The 17,306-nt window shown below is 29.4% G+C and overlaps 1 protein-coding gene, 1 long non-coding RNA gene and 1 pseudogene across 3 annotated transcripts; all 3 read left to right on the forward strand.

Moving 5' to 3' along the window:
• The first annotated feature begins 658 nt into the window (after positions 1 to 658).
• Positions 659 to 3,201, forward strand: LOC149893712 (uncharacterized; annotated as a pseudogene). Its single transcript, XR_016448721.1, has 4 exons — positions 659 to 937; positions 1,212 to 1,555; positions 1,900 to 2,092; positions 2,172 to 3,201. The product of XR_016448721.1 is annotated as an uncharacterized LOC149893712 (transcript).
• A 1,780-nt stretch (positions 3,202 to 4,981) lies between these two features.
• On the forward strand, positions 4,982 to 7,016 carry LOC149893713 (uncharacterized). Its single transcript, XM_090086512.1, has one exon. It carries the CDS (start codon positions 5,559 to 5,561, stop codon positions 6,540 to 6,542), a length of 984 nt encoding a protein of 327 aa, XP_089942638.1. The 5' UTR covers positions 4,982 to 5,558; the 3' UTR covers positions 6,543 to 7,016.
• A 5,439-nt stretch (positions 7,017 to 12,455) lies between these two features.
• Positions 12,456 to 14,246, forward strand: LOC149893714 (uncharacterized). Its single transcript, XR_016452256.1, has 2 exons — positions 12,456 to 12,721; positions 12,879 to 14,246. It is a non-coding gene; the product is annotated as an uncharacterized LOC149893714 (long non-coding RNA).
• The last annotated feature ends 3,060 nt before the right edge of the window (positions 14,247 to 17,306 follow it).

Raw genomic sequence — 17,306 nt, forward strand, 5'->3', positions numbered from 1 at the left:
AAATTTTATGCTGATCAAGATTTGTATAAAAGCATAGGTCCGAAAATCAATAAAAGTTACTCTAATTTAAATTTGAAGTTTTAAAAAATTTTCTCGAAACACTTGTAGCATTAGCCATCTTGTTGAAAATTTTTTCATAACTCACCAAACTTAACGGAAATTAAAAAGGCTGGTTTCTATTACCATTTAGTACTACTATTAGAGAAAAATTGTTTGATTTTTTATTTTGTTAAGATTAGTGATTTAACAGCAGAATTAATTGGCGTGGACCTAATGTCCTGTTCCCCCTTTCCTCTGGAATGGCTCTGCCTATCTTTATGGTTTGCTGACCATTAGTCAATTTAAAGCAATAAAATTTAATATAACATTTTTAATAACAAAAATAAAATCCAGGCGGAATAGTTATAAAAAGATTTTTGAAAAGATGGCAAACATTAGCGTTATTAAAGAATATTAGTGTAATTTTTGTTATTTCAAGTTTAAGAAAGAGCACTTTCCATTAATTTGCAGACATATATATATATATAAATATATATATATATATATATATATATATATATATATATATATATATATATATATATATATATATATATATATATATATATATATATATATATAATCTAGAATGCAATTTACTATATTTTAAATCACATAAAGTAAATTATATACAAAAACATTTATTTAAATGGAAAATATTGTTTTTCAACGAGATGCTGTGTGCTGCTGTTGTTGCCAAATGTTCGGAGCAAGGTCTAAATCTTTAAGTATTGTTAATTCAACTATTGAAGATATGATGAAGCTGTTTGTTTATCCAGGGTATTCTCTAGACGTGTGTAGCTATCCAAATGTTATATGTTCTGGATGTCAGAGAAATCTCTACCTGTTGAGGGCTGTAAAACCTGCTAGAGGTTCATAGGGAGAAAAAATTGCCCAAGTGTGTAAATGATTTATAAAGTTATTGAAAAAAGTTGTTTGTAATATATATATATATATATATATATATATATATATATATATATATATATATATATATATATATATATATATATTTAATAAACAAATTTATATATATATAAATTTGTATACTATATATATATATATATATATATATATATATATATATATATATATATATATATATATATATATATATATATATTATATATATATATATAAACAAATTTATATATATATAAACTTGTTTTAAGATTGAATGGAGGATGATGACAAGAACAGCTTCATCAACAATGATTCAAATTGAAGAAACTCCAGATAAGTCAACCTCAATTGTGGCTTCTAAACTTTATAGTAAGTGTTTTACAACTGCTGCACAAGGACATTTACACAACTGCTCTTCTTCATCTGCAGTTGCAAACCTGATCTTATTAGCATTAAGTCTAGGAAGTTTGCAAGCAGAGCAAGTTGCTGCTGGAATAATAAAAGCAAAAATGAAGACAGATGAAATTGCAAGTGGGGAATCATTTACTCTGTCTTCTGGTGGAAACCCATTAACAATTACAGTTGGATGTCCTGATAACAAGGCAAAGAGAAGGTACCTTTTCAATTCTATGTAAATAAGTATATATAAAATATTATATATATGATATAAATTAAATAGCATAAATCACTTATCTTTTACAGATCTATTTCAAGTTTCATCAAATCACTTTCATTATTTCCTTCAGAAATGATGAAAGTGAGTTATTTTAATTTGTTTTATATATTTATGTCTATACTTATTTTATTGAATAACTATTTAACATTACTTTTTATTTGTTTTTAATTTCTTTGCAATGTCTACATATGTATACTATGTGTATAGAATTTGTATGTGAACACACACACAAACACACACACAAGCGCATACATTTATACTTACATACATTTTATACCTAGGTCTATGAAACAAGTATCTCTTCAGGTGATTAAGGAACTTCAGATTATCCTAGAACTTTCCCTGAATAAAACAGGCCAGCTGGTATCTATTCTTCAGAAAGGAATGGGAAGTAAGTCTGCAGTAGAGAACAACATCTTTGAAAAATTGAGTGACCTAGAAGAGTCCGTATCACATTTTTATCAAGTAGAAAAGGTAACATTTATATATCTTTTGTTATTTAAATTAGATAAAGAGAAAAACCTTTTTCTGAGTTATTATTGCTATTGTTCAGGTTAACTTCCTTGACAGTGTTGATGGCACAATTACAAAAGACCTTGTTTTTGTTCAAGACACTTCTAGCTTTGTTCTAGATTTGATAAACCAACGTCATCTAAACCCCCAATCTGCTTTTGTTCGGATTTCTATGGATGGAGGAGGTAGTTTCATGAAGGTTATTGTAAATGTTTTTGATGAAAATGAAAATACTACTTCAGATTTATAATTAAATAGTGGTGTACAGCGTTGCCAAATCTTAGCCATAGTTGAAGATGTGCAAGAATCAAACTTCAATTTAAGACTGATATTGGAGAAACTCACTTGGCAAAATCTAAAGTTTTCAGCAGCTTTTGATTTGAAGTGTGCTAATGCAGTTTTTGGAATATCAAGTCATGCAGGAAAAAAAGCTTGTCTTTGGTGTGAAGGACACTCAAGTGAAGTATGTGGTAAACTACGAACACTTGTAAGCCTTGACTATTGGTATCAAAGGTACAATGTTGAAAATAATTCCAGGAAATCAAAGATGAATCATTTTATGAATGTGATTTATCCAAGAATTCTCTACCTTGATGAAGATCCAGATACTCTAATCCAACATTTAGTACCTCCTCCTGAATTACATATCCTGATAGGAATAGTAACCACACTAGGTTGCTTATTAATGAATCTTTGGCCAGAGTTTGGTAATTTTTTGAAAGTTAGAGGTGTATTACAGAGAGGATATCAAGGCAGAGGTTGGGATGGAAACAATTCAAACCAGATACTTAAGTGTTTAGATGAGTTGGAAAATGTTATAGTATCTGAGGTTCCTGGTCTTGTTCCAATAGTTCAATGTATGAAAGACTTCAAGGCTGTAAAAGATTCTTGTTTTGGTCGAACACTTGAGCCTGGATATCAGCAGGCAATAATAAAATTTAAAAACTCATTTTTATCTACTCAAGAAGTTGCAGGTATTCTTGGAAAAAAACTTTCAGTAAGTTGGAAAGTACACATACTCTTGTGTCATGTGCAACCCTTTGTTGAGTACCACAATTGTGGCTTGTCTAAATTTTCTGAACAATGTGGTGAATCAATTCACTCTAAATTCAAGCCAACATGGAATAGGTTTAAAAGACAAGAAAAAAACAAGGCCCATGGAGGAAGACTCCTCTCATCTGTGATTGACTTTAACGGAAGAAGAGTTAGTTAAGAATAAAAAAACAAAGTTTTATTTTTTGTAATGGACCTCAAAAATTCTTAAATGGGCTTTGGGCCCCTCAATTTTACCCTTTTGCCCCATTTATGACCCTTAGCACTTTGTTTAGATTTTAAAAATGCTCTTTTCAATTATTATAAGACAAATGCTCTTATATAAAAAAGGTTTCATTCGATTGACACGACATAAAACCTGGCGGTCTCTTTGGTCCACAGTGATCCTTAAGCTGTTTCAGCACTTACGGAGGAGTTTTTTTCGATGAAATAAAACAAAAGAAAGAAAACTTTAGGTAATTACATGGCATAATTAACTTTAATTGAATAAATTTAACCCTGTAAAATAATGATTGCTTTTCAACTTAAACTGTACAAGCTCTACAAATTTCTTGAGAATCAAAGGTTTTAAATTCATTACCGAAAAAAAAGAATTCTATTTTTGATTACTTTTAAATAAACTAAAACAATAGAAGGGCTGAGTGCAAAAAGTACTTAAGTCACAAAGTAAATGTTTTGAGAAAATCTACTTTGATCAGCCATTTTAAATCCTTGTTTTGAAGTGTTATATCTCTGATCAAACTAAATTTTCTCAAAACATTAATTTTGTGACTTGAGTACTTTTTGCACTCAGCCCTTCAATTTTTTTTAAGCTTTAAGAATGAATTGCAGTGATTGTATTGCAGGAACTCTTACAGAGCTCATTCTAAAACATATTCCGCCTGGAACCCATATTGTTTTAGATGGTTGGGCGTCATATGCCGGAATTGAAAATATTCATGAGGTATATAGAACCCCCACGAAATCATCCACCCACGAAACTATTCATGAGGTATATAGAACTCCCACGAAATCATCCATCAGCAACATTTTGTGGATCCTTTGAACAATGATATTCACACTCAAAGCGTTTAAAACTAATGCAACAACTCGGCATTTTGGATCTTCTTTTTCAATCGCATCTGCATAAATTTGTTTGACGCCAAAGATGAAAAAACAGTTCCCTATTTTCAGCTTTTTTTTTTTTTTTTTTTTAAATCGTCAACATCCTCTTTAAATGCAGTTTTCTTTTGTCATTCGCTTACAGTGAGACGTTAATAAAAATAAAAAATTTGCTTGTAAAATATTGCAGTGTTTTTGTCGTTCTCTTACTGTAAGACAGTAATAAAATTAATAAATGTGCTTGTAAAATATTGCGGTGTTTTTATTTCTTGTTGTTTTTTTTTTTATTTTTTTTATTTTGTAAATAAAATTTAGTTTCAAAAAAACTCCTAAAATATAATTAAATTCATTACGAAACATTACTTAACTCATTATAATACGTTTTTATCATCTTTGAGCGAGTGACAAATTTAGACGAGTTTGTAACAATAAGAAAAAATATTGTAAAGATGAACTTATTTTACGCCGATAAACTAAAGTTTCTTTTTTTTTGATCGTTAAAAAAACAGCATTCAATTTTAAACTAAAAACTTTTAATCCAGTTTTAATTTATTTCAATTTAATAATTTAATCTGAATTTGTGGTTCTTAAGATTACGTAATGCATACGGTAAGTTTCGGCGCACTGTTTTTAAATCAATCAAATTTAAAATAACTTCTTAATTAGACGTTGGGCATACGAACTTAGAACAAACAAAAACGTTGAAAATCTTCGAAAATCTACCATCAAAAGGCAGAGGCGTTTGAAATCTTTTTCTTAATCGTATTTCTCGACCAAAAATTATTTGTGCTGAAAACTCCAAAGTTCAATGATTTAAAACAAACGATTGGATAATCTTTCGCTCGAAAAAGGTTAGTTTCGTTTCCTTGCGAGGCCTTTATCACACATGTCATATAGATAAAAACATTAACAATACAAAACACTTGGTCACTTTAACTTTAACTTAACGACTGGATAATATTTTGCTCGAAAAAATGCTACTATTGTTTAGCTGAGCAGCGTTTCTTCACGCACGTCATATTGACAAAAACATTACATACATTGCATCTGCCCACCGCTAACTTAATTGAAATAAAGCAGTAAAATTACAAAAGTAAAAAAAATAATAACTTTTTTTTTGTAAAGTTTTTATATTACGAAATTATGCAAAGAACACAAAGCTAAAGCCGAATTACAAGATGAAAAAGTTATAGCACTTTAGTTATTAAAATTCATAAATATAGATAAATTGTTATACATTTTTTAAAGGTTTCAAAGATAAAAATTTTAAAAAATGGTGTACAATTTCACCAATAACACATATTTTGATGGAGTTTCTTTTCATGTGGTTGTTGCCCTCGATATTCTGGTTGTTGTTGCAGCACTTCTACTTAACATTCTCGGCATTTGTTTATTGATACAGCGGAATTTGGAGAACTTAACCATCCAGAATATTTTAATCATTCACCTTAGTTTCGTTTCGATAATAAACATTTGCACAAATACCACTGCACTATATTGGAAATTTCATAGAACTAAACTTACGGAAGCGTTTATTGTAGTTTATTACTTTGCACACATGAGTTACATTATTAATCTTTCTCTACTGGCGTTTGATAGGTTTTTGTGCATTGCCTTTCCGTTTTTCTATAAGACAAAGATGTCAACTATTGTTACATTTATAGAAATTGGTGTTTTATGGTTGTTCTCATCAGCATTTGGATTCCTCATCAGCTATGGTTATATTGAAAACTTTATTTCTACATATGGATCATATGTATACAATGGGTTTTTGTGTGTGTTCTATCTTTGTGTTTATACATTTATTATAATTAAAATGTACTGCTCTACTGCAAGTGTTGGAAGGGGATTACACTCAAAAAAGCTGTTTTTATTACCCACACTCATAGTGTTCAGTTTTTTCTTGTTTGTATTTTTACCTCATGTAGTTGATCATCAATTTGAACCTAAATCAAAGCGTTCAAAACGCCTGTTATTACTTGGTCTAATTGGAATAAACATGTTGAGTTATGTGTCAGATCCTATTATCTATATTTATCTTCAAAAAAATGCTCGTCAGAAATTGTCCTTATTTATAAAGCGGTTGAAAGCTGTTTTTTATTTTCGGTGGATTTTTACAATAATGACAACTTGTTTTAATCTGAATTATAAAAAACGATTCAAACCACGTTCTTCTTCAGATGGTGAGTCAAGCCAAGAGTCAATTTACACTTCTGCCCTGCTTTCGAGTGAATCTTCTAAAAATTTATCAGTTTGAAAAGCTATAAAACAGTTTCTTCAGAAATGAAAAACTTTGCTTCAGTTTTTCTTGTTTTTCAAGACCTTAACCAGATATATATATAATCTTTAAATATTTTTTCTAAAGAGTAAAGCATAAAAAAATTAAAAATATGTGTTTGTTTCTAGTCAATTTACTTTTGTATTTATCACTTTGTTCTTTCTATCGTTCTGAAGATAAAAAAATTGACCAGTAATACATGCTTATGTAATATAGGCTGACATGTAATTTATACTGACATGTAATATACGCTTTCACTGTAAAAAGCTTCCTTTTTTTGTAATTTTTTGTAACTCTTTTTATACATTTGTTCACTTTTTTATTTAGGAGGGTAAGGGCATAGATAGCTTGATCCAAAGTATGAATGTTGTGATGTGTATGACTAAATACTAACTAAAATTTTATGAACACTTTGTATGAAGATTATTCTAGAATCGTTAAAAGGTGTACCAATCTAGTTCTTACATATTCGCAATATATTCGTTAAACTACAATGCTTTAAGAAAAGTTAATGAGCAACTACGTTCGCATCAAAATTTTAATCACGAAAAAGGATGTGATTAAAATTTTTAAAAAACGGCAAAAACTCAACGAAACTTTTAAAAAACGGAAAAAACTCAACGAAACTTGACAAATATCGTAAAAAAATATATGATATGTTGAAATAATAGCTTTTTGAGTCAAGAATTTGAGTTTGTTTATATAAATTTTTACAACGCGCGCCTTGGATGCGTGCATTCGCGCATAAGCGTTCATGTGCGCGTTATGTTTGGCTAGACGTGTGAAAAGTAAATTTAGCTAAAGTTTTAGAATTTTTAAGCCAAAACACAGCACTTTGATTCATAGCTCAACTTGATGTTATTATAACAATCGTTTTTAAAGGATGCTGATAAATATAAAAAAGGTTTTATTTCAGATTTTTTACATTTAATTTATCATTGTCATTGAGATTTGTTTTTCTTAAATAACTCCATATGCTGCATCGTAGCAATGATCGTTGTGATTGTTCTGATCGTAGCAATCCCCATATATTCCAAATGGATAAATTCCAAAAAAAAAGAAATACATATCTCCTTAGAGCTCGGTGTAACATTTTTTTAGCTGATATTTATAACAAAAAATATGATTACATTCTACTTTATTTTAGAAAACTCTTCAATTTTTTTTTTTTTCTATTTTTTTTTTAATTTGAAAAAAAAAATCAATTTTTATTTTTCTTTTTTTTTTTTAATTTTTTTTTTTTTTACTTTTGTTATCAGTTTTTGGAATCACGTGACTTAGTGACGAATTAATTTGACAGGTAACAGCCGATTTTTCATAAAAAGAATGTTACAAGAGAAATTTAACAAATATTTTCAAACAAGCAAATTTTTTTCTTTGCGACTATCAGATAAATTGAAATGCTCAACAATGGATTACCCGCGTAAACAGAAAAATTTGATATCTCAACAAATTATTTCTTCTTGCCATAGTACAAACTTTTACACTATTTTTTTAAAAGCAATCGCATTAAAAAAGTAGAGTAACCAGCGAACTAAATATACTTAAGTTGTTTGAAAATCTGATCCTGTCGTGGCCATCAAGTTGCAAACGAGTTGTTTCTTTCAATTTCTGGACACATTTGAGCGAACTTTATGTGATGCGAAAATTAAATTTTTTTTTAATCGTTTAAAAAAAGCATCTAATACGTAAAACTTTTGATTCCCCCTTATCCTCAAATTAAACCGTTTCAACGGCTTCTAGTAAGCAATGGTTTGACACAGCATTAACTTTGAAAGGTTACTATAAATATATCCCTCTTTGGTTCACTTACATGATTCGCATGTCAGAGGACAATTTAAAACCGTCCGTCTTTAAAATAGAGCAATACGAATAATTCATTTCTGCCCCCATACATGTGTATATCTGCCCACGTATGAGTGCATTTATATGTGATTACATTATATTAACTATTTGGCTTATATTTTAGCTCTTTTAAAAGTCTGTTTAATGGGTGTTACTTATAAAGTTTTGTACTTTTGTAATTCTACTTCTGTTATGTGATTAGTTTCTTTCTGTTTTTCTTTTGTCTTTTCTTTATCATCTTTAGGTCATTGCGTTTTATAAGTAAATACTATTTGCAATGACCATTGTGTTTTGTAAAATTCCTATTAACACGAAATATATTGATTAGTTGATTAGTTTTATATCTAACTTTTTAATATAAAGATTACAGTATACTCCTGGGTATTGTTTTTTTCCCGTTAACAACAAGAAATAACGAATAAAGTACATATTTCTACATCAGTCATTTGAAATAAATTGAGTTTAAAATTATTAATATATTTAGACAAACAAAGTCTATTTTTCAAAAGGAACAAATTATGTTTGAATGTAAACCTGTCACTCTAAAAACTCTTTCTGCTATAAACTCATGAAAAGTTCTTTTTTTACACAGCTGGAGGCTTCAGCTTTGCACATTTATCATTATAGTAATATTTTGTATTAATCTATTTCATTTTTCTCACAGCGGTTTCTTCTTTAAATTTCTTAAAGAACTTTACTAAGAAAACCAAAAAATATTTGACGAAATAAACAGTTAAATGCAACTGGTTATAACATCGTTATTACTCGTTACAACTGGTTATAACCTCGTTACTACTCGTTGCAACTGGTTATAACCTTTTGTAAACATGAGTGAAATAAACTTTTGGCACAAATTATGCACACAAATTTTTTTTCTAATTTTTATTCAGTTCGGAGGCAAAAATTTTAGTTCAAGTTTTTATTCAGTTCAGTAAATAACTTTAGTTCTAGTTTTTATTCGGTTCATGATAAAGTAATCTTAGTTCTTGTTTTTATTTAGTTCAATTTTCTTTCGTCGAATTAAACATTTATCTTATCTAAATTTAATGTAATACTCCCTCCGTCCGGAAATACGGTATACATTTCAACAAAAATCGTAGATTATCGTGTTATAAAAGTAAATTGGCAAATGTCATTAGATTGTTATAGTAAATACTCATGACAATGTAACCTGAAATATTTGACGCAAGCAATATCAGTCTTAATTAAAAACTTAACGCTCAAACATCAGTGTTTCTTGAGACAAATAAAATTAATACCGCTGCAAGACGACTATGGAAAATTCTAGGTTCTTGGTTCTGTTAATGACTGGAATATTAAATTTAAGGCGCAACCGGCAACCGGCAAGTAGCCTCGATAAATGTTCTCGATTTAGGTTTTTTTAACTCCATACAATCGCTGCAACATGAAGCTTCGCCAAACGCAATTGATGAATTAATAAATTATGTTCAAGATGCTAACTTTCTATCAGTATGAAGGTTTTAAATCTTCTGAGTTTGATATTAATCCCCAATTTATTTTTAAGACTTGTTTAAATTAGATTAGGCTTCTGTTGCGGTATTTTTATGAGAAATGTTGCTCTTGTATATCAGTTGCTTTTGGCATAACAAAAGTTTTATTTATTTTTGATGGTTATTATTTTTAATCGCATCAGAAACTTTTTTCAATAATCTAAATTTTTTTTGACTTTTCATTAGATAAAAAAAAAAATTGAAGACATTTTTCTTTTTAAATACTATATTTATAAAATGGTTGTAATGCTCCTTTTTTTAAACTCTTTTTTAGTGACTTGTCATAATCATCAAGAGCGAAACAACACATTTGTTATAGTGCTAATTGCTTATGTATCAACTTTCATGTAACTAGATTCTTAGTTAGCATTTGTGTGTATTTTTTTTTTTTTTTGCATGATTGACATTTTTTTTTTTTGCATGATTGACATTCTGTTTTTTGCATGATTGACATTTTTTTTTTTGCATGATTGACATTCTGTTTTTTGCATGATTGACATTTTTTTTTTTTGCATGATTGACATTCTGTTTTTTGCATGATTGACATTTTTTTTTTTTGCATGATTGACATTCTGTTTTTTGCATGATTGACATTTTTTTTTTTGCATGATTGACATTCTGTTTTTTGCATGATTGACATTTTTTTTTTTTGCATGATTGACATTCTGTTTTTTGCATGATTGACATTTTTTTTTTTTGCATGATTGACATTCTGTTTTTTGCATGATTGACATTTTTTTTTTTTGCATGATTGACATTCTGTTTTTTTGTTTGTTTGTTTGTTTGTTTTAATATAAATAATTCAAATATATTTCAATCGTCTCGTCGAAAATTAATGACAGAAAGGAAACAATTTTTGAGGTTCAGGTGACGAAAAATAAATTTCTTACAAACCCAAAATTTCTAACAATATATTTTAATCAAATACATCATATATACTGGTTGTGAATGTGTAAAATAATGTAGCGCTCATTTTTAATAAACATGATATAATTATTTGCAAAAAATAGGCTTTTGAAAAAATAATGGTAGAATGCCACGCGATGGGCCAAGCGTACCAACTGTCATGATGGAAGCAGACGAAATCCTGAGTCAAGAAGAAAACTGAAACTTTTATGATTTATGCAATACTCTAGGAGAACCAATCGCCGTTCTTAAGTGGCTTTCAAAAAGGAGACTTATTAAGAACAATGTGTATTCTGAAACATGACGCTTTTCATTTAGATTAAATGTATGTAAAAATGCAACTGATGTTTATCGTTGGTTTTGCAAAAACTGCAAAAAACGGCGAAGTGTTTGCGAAGGGCCATTTTTTCGTAAGAGTAGACTATGACAACTTCTACTCTATATCTACAGCTGGAGCCCTAATGTACCCCAGGCAGATAAATAACATAAAACAGGCATCCCAGGTAGCGCAACACCAGCCGATTAGGATAAATGGACGACGGTACGCCCATCGTCGTTGAAGTTGACGAATAAAAATTCTTTCATAGAAAATACCACCGTTGGAAATGGCGTCCCGGTGACTGGGGTTTCGGAGGAATAGAAAGATATTCCAGTAAGTATATTTTATGCAAAGTTCCACATCGTAATTCAGGAACTCTTACAGAGCTCTTTCTAAAACATATTCCGCCTGGAATTGTTTCTGATGGTTGGGCGTCATATGCCGGAATTGAAAATATTCATGATGGTATATACTCTTACAAAATCATCCATCAGCAATATTTTTTGGATCCTTTGAACCATGATATTCATACTCAAAATGTTTAAAACTAAAGCAACAACTCGGGACTTTAGATGGTATTTTTCAATCTGATCTGCATGAATCTGTTTGACGCCAACAATAAAAAAAAACGATTCACTATTTTCAGCTTTTATTTTTTTGTTTAAATTGTCAATATCCTCTTTAAATGCAGTTTTCTTTTGTAATTCGTTAACAGTAAGACGGTAATAAAAATAATAAATGTGCTTGTAAAATATTGCGGCGTTTTTATTTCTTGTTGTTATTTTGTTGTTAAATTTAGTTTCAAAAAAACTTCTGAAGTATAATTAAATTCATTACGAAATATTTTACAACTCATTAAAATACGTTTGAAACAACTCATTAAAATACGTTTTTATCATTTTATCATCAGTAAGAAAAAAAGTGTCAGGATGAATTTATTTTACGCCGCTAAACTAAACGATCCTTTTTTTGATCGTTCAAAAAAACAGCATTCAATTTTAAACTAAAAACTTTTAATCCAGTTTTATTTTATTTCAATTTGATAATTTAATCTGAATTTGTGGTTCTTAAGATTACGTAATGCATGCAGTAAGTTTCGGCGCATTGTTTTTAAATTGATCAAATTAAAAATAATTTTTTATTTAGACGTTGGGCATACGAACTTAGAACAAACAAAAATGTTTAAGTTCTTCGAAAATCTACTATCAAAAGGCAGAGGCGTTTGAAATCTTTTTCTTAATCGGATTTCTCGACTAAAAATTATTTGTGCTGAAAATTCCAAAGTTCAATGATTTAAAACAAACGATTGGATAATCGCTCGAAAAAAAGTTAGTTTCGTTTCCTTGCGAGGCCTTTATCTCACATGTCATGTTGATAAAAACATTAATAATATATAACATTTGGTCACGTTAGTTTTAACTTAACGACTGGATAATATTTTGCTCGAAAAAATGCTACTATTGTTTAGCTGAGCAGCGTTTCTTCACGCACGTCATATTGATAAAAACATTACATACGTCGCATCTGCCTACCGCTAACTTATCTAATTGAAATAAAGCAGGACATAATAAACAAAAGTAAAAAAAAATTAATTTTTTTTTTTTATAAAATTTTTATATTTACAAAATTATGCAAAGAACGCAAAGCTAAAGCCGAGTTACAAGATGAAACAGTTATAGCAATTTAGTTATTAAAATTCATTAATATAGATAAATTGTTATACATTTTTTTAAGGCTTTGAAGTTAAAAATAAAAAAATGGTGTACAATTTTACCAATACCACGTATTTTGATGGAGTTTCCTTTTATGTGGTTGTTGCCCTCGATATCGTGGTTATTGTTGCTGCACTTCTACTTAATGTCCTCGGCATTTGTTTATTGATACAACGAAAGTTGGAGAACTTAACCAGCCAAAATATTTTGATCATTCACCTGAGTATCGTTTCGATAATAAACATTTGCACAAATACCACTGCTCTATATTGGAAATTTCATAGTACTAAATTTACGGAAGCGTTTATTGTAGTTTATTATTTTGCACACATGAGTTATATTATTAATCTTTCTCTTCTGGCGTTTGACAGGTTTTTGTGCATTGCCTTTCCGTTCTTCTATAAGACAAAGATGTCAACTATTGTTACATTTATAGAAATTGGTGTTTTATGGTTGTTCTCATCTGCATTTGGATTGCTCATCCACTATGGTTATATTGAAAACTTTATCACTACCTATGGATCATATGTATACAATGGGTTTTTGTGTGTATTCTATCTTTGTGTTTACATATTCATTATAATTAAAATGTACTGCTCAACTGCAAGAGTTGGAAGGGGGTTACACTCAAAAAAGCTGTTTTTATTACCCACACTCATAGTGTTCAGCTTTTTTTTGTTTGTTTTTTTACCTCATGTAGTTGATCATCAATTTGAACCTAAATCAAAACGTTCGAAACGCTTATTATTACTTGGTCTAATTGGAATAAATATTTTGACTTATGTGTCGGATCCTATTATCTATATTTATCTTCAAAAAAATGCTCGTCAGAAATTGTCCTTATATATAAAGCGGTTGAAAGCTGTATTTTATTTTCGGTGGATTTTTACAATAAGGAGAAGTTGTTTTTATGTGAATCATAAAAAACGATTAAAACCACGTTCTTCTTCAGATGATGAGTCAAGCCAAGAGTCAATTAACACTTCTGCCCTGCTTCCGAGTGAATCATCTGAAAATGTATCAGTTTGAAAAGCTATAAAACAGTTTCTTAAGAAATGAAAAACTTTGCTTCAATTTTTCTTGTTTTTCTTGTTTTTGTTGTTTTTTTTGTTTTTCAAGACCTTTAATCAGTATATATTATCTTTAATTTTTTTTTCCAAAGAGTACAACATAAAAAAAAACATTTTATACTGGTTTCTATTCAATTTACTTTTGTATTTATCACTTTGTTCTTTCCGTCGTTTTGAAGATAAAAAAAAATTGACCAGTAATATATGCTTATGTAATATATGCTGACATGTAATATATGCTGACATGTAATATATGCTGACATGTAATTTATACTGACATGTAATATACGCTTTCACAGTAAAAAACTTCCTTTATTAAATAATTTTCCTTTTTTTTTGTAACTTTTTGTAACTCTTTTTATATATTTGTTCACTTTTTTATTTTTTTAGAGGGTGAGGCCATTGATAGCTTGATACATGGCATGAATGTTGTGATGTGTATGACTGAATACTAACTATAATTTTATAAACACTTTGTATAAAGATTATTCTAGAATCGCTGTAAGGTGTACCAATCTAGTTCTTACATATTCGCAATAAATTCGTTATACTATAATGCTTTATTGAAAGTTAATGAGCTACTACGTTCGTATCAAAGATTTTAATCACGAAAAAGGACGTCGCCCAGCGACTTAGGATGATGAAAAACGGCAACAGCTCAACATTTGACAAATATTTAAAAAAAAACATATCATATGTTGAAATAGTAGCTTTTTGTGTCAAGAATTTGAATTTGTTTATAAAAAGTTTTTCAACGTGCGCCTTTGATGCGTGTATTCGCGCATAATCGTTCATGTGCGCGTTAAGTTTAGTTAAATTTTTACAAATTTTTAGCCAAAACACAAGCACTTTGATTCATAGCTCAACTTGATGATTGTATAACAATGGTTATTAAAGGATGCTGATAAATATAAAAAAGACTTTATTTCAGATTTTTTACATTTAATTTATTATTGTCATTGACATTTGTTTTTTTTAAATAACTCCCTATGCTGCATCGAAGCATTGATCGTAGTGATTGTTCTGATCTTAGCAATGATTGCATATTCCAAATGATGAAACTGTTAATTAACAGAAAGAAATACATTTCTCCTTGGAGCTCGGTGTCACATTTTTTTAGCTGATATTTATAACAAAAAATATGTATACATTCAACTTTATTTAAGAAAACTCATCTATTTTTTTTTTAATTTAAAAAAAGGAAAATCAATTTTTCATTTTTTTTTTAAATATTTTAAATACGTTTACTTTCCTTACTAGTTTTTGGAATCACGTGATTTACTGATGTACTAATTTTACAGTTGACAGCCGAAAATTTAGTTTTCATAAAAAGAATGGTTCAAGAAAAATTTAACAAATATTTTCAGACAAGCAAATTTTTTTCTTTGCGACTATCAGATAAATTGAAATGCTCAACAATGGATAACCCGAGGAAACAAAAAAAAAATTGATATTTCAACTAAATATTGCTTCTTACCAGTACAAACTTTTACACTATTTTTTTAAAAGCAATCGTGAAAAAACCCAATGAAGAAATTGATAAGATAAACAATGATTTTGCAGATGCAATGGATCTTGTTAATGAAACAAGGATGAACAGCTAAAGGATGACGAAAAACAATTACGAGCATGTGAATAACTAGTGATAAGTTACGGATCAAATCTTTTTAGTATTAAGAAACCTCCACATCTACACCAAGCTTTAGTATTCGTAGAGCTGAATGAGTTAGAAAACAATACGAAGGAGAAGAAAAAAATGTTTTAAAAAAAGCTCAACAATTATTAGATGGTTATACAGCTAGTTATATAGATAATTATAAGTCTGATTTGAATCGACGATGATTGGTAAACGTACGCTTGTGAATTCAGCAACAATCAACAGGCTTACCAATGAATGAGTAATCAAATCAATGATGAAACCGGAGATCGTAGTATCGACTTAGAAGATAGTATCAACGAAAATGATGGTAGTGAATATAGATGGACGAGTAATGGAAGATAAAAAATGGCTTATGAAGTTTTTCAAACAACCTTGGTCAAAAGAATTAATCGTGAATAATGACGTACGAAAATTGTAAAGTTTCACTGAGCGCATTTATCGATGAAGCTCCTTCAAAAGCAGAATATTCGTTATTACACCAAGATCAGTGGTTTAAATCATTTAAAGAACTCGGACATCAGCGGGAATCATAAAGAAATACGGAGGAACTAGAAGAAAAATTGTCATGTACCTGGATGAACTGGACAGTTTTGAGCCTAAACGAGAAAATCATCCAAGAGACGCTGATTTGTTAGGCATTACCGTGATAAATCTAAAAGAAATTAAAAGAACCGGCGATTAGTTGTTGTAACACAAACTTTAGATAAAAACTTAGAGGTAAGTTTAATGCAATGTAAGCGTTAAATTGGAACAAATAAAAGTGTTGAGGATGTTTGAAAATATTTTTTCGGGAGGGCAGAGATATTAGAAATTTTAATCTTAATTGGATTCCCCGAAAAATTAATCGTGCAGAAAAATTCAAAAGAAAACGAATTGAACCAACGATTGAATATTTGCTCGAAAAAAGCTTGTTTCGTTTCGTAGTCTGGCGCTTCTTTACACACGTCCTATTGATAAAAACGTTATAACATTTGCCTACCGCTAACGTATTTTGATGGAAGTAAGCAGAACTTAATAAAAAATTAAAAAAAAAAAACATTTTTTTTTATAAAGCTCATATATTTACGACGTTATGTAAAGAATGTACAGGTTTCTCGCAGCAAACACAATGCTGCAATTCTACATCTTCTCTTCTCCCAAAATCTCTACTTAAGTTTCGCGTTCAATTTTTCTTCAGAACGCGAACGCAAAAAAAGTAAAAATCTCTCATAAAAAAGTGCTCAAACTTCATTCACGAGGTATTAAGGAACTACGTCAATATTCACTTTGTTTAATTACACTTCGGTGCAATTCAATTACACTCCTCCTTGATCCTTAGGGATTCTTCGATTCAAAACGGCTCTTACTTTCGGGATGAAACAGATGAAGCAATATAGTTTTAAAAGTTCACAAATATAAGTTAAATTGTTCTACCTTTTCTTAAGGTGTTGAAGTTAAAATAAAAAATGGTGTACAACTTTACCAATGCCACGTATTTTGATGGAGTTTCTTTTCATGTGGTTGTTGCCTTCGATATTGTGGTTATTGTTGCAGCACTTCTACTTAACGTCCTAGGCATTTGTCTACTGATACAACGAAAATTGGAGAACTTAACCAGCCAAAATATTTTGATCATTCACCTGAGTTTCGTTTCGATAATAAACATTTGCACAAATACCACTGCACTACATTGGAAATTTCACAAAACTAAGTTTACGGAAGCGTTTATAGTTGTATATTA

The sequence above is a fragment of the Hydra viridissima genome, unplaced genomic scaffold, assembly GCF_058129835.1.
Source record: "Hydra viridissima isolate aposymbiotic clone 2 unplaced genomic scaffold, HvirCarnegie_v1 scaffold_1, whole genome shotgun sequence".
Classification (NCBI taxonomy): Eukaryota; Metazoa; Cnidaria; class Hydrozoa; order Anthoathecata; family Hydridae; genus Hydra; species Hydra viridissima.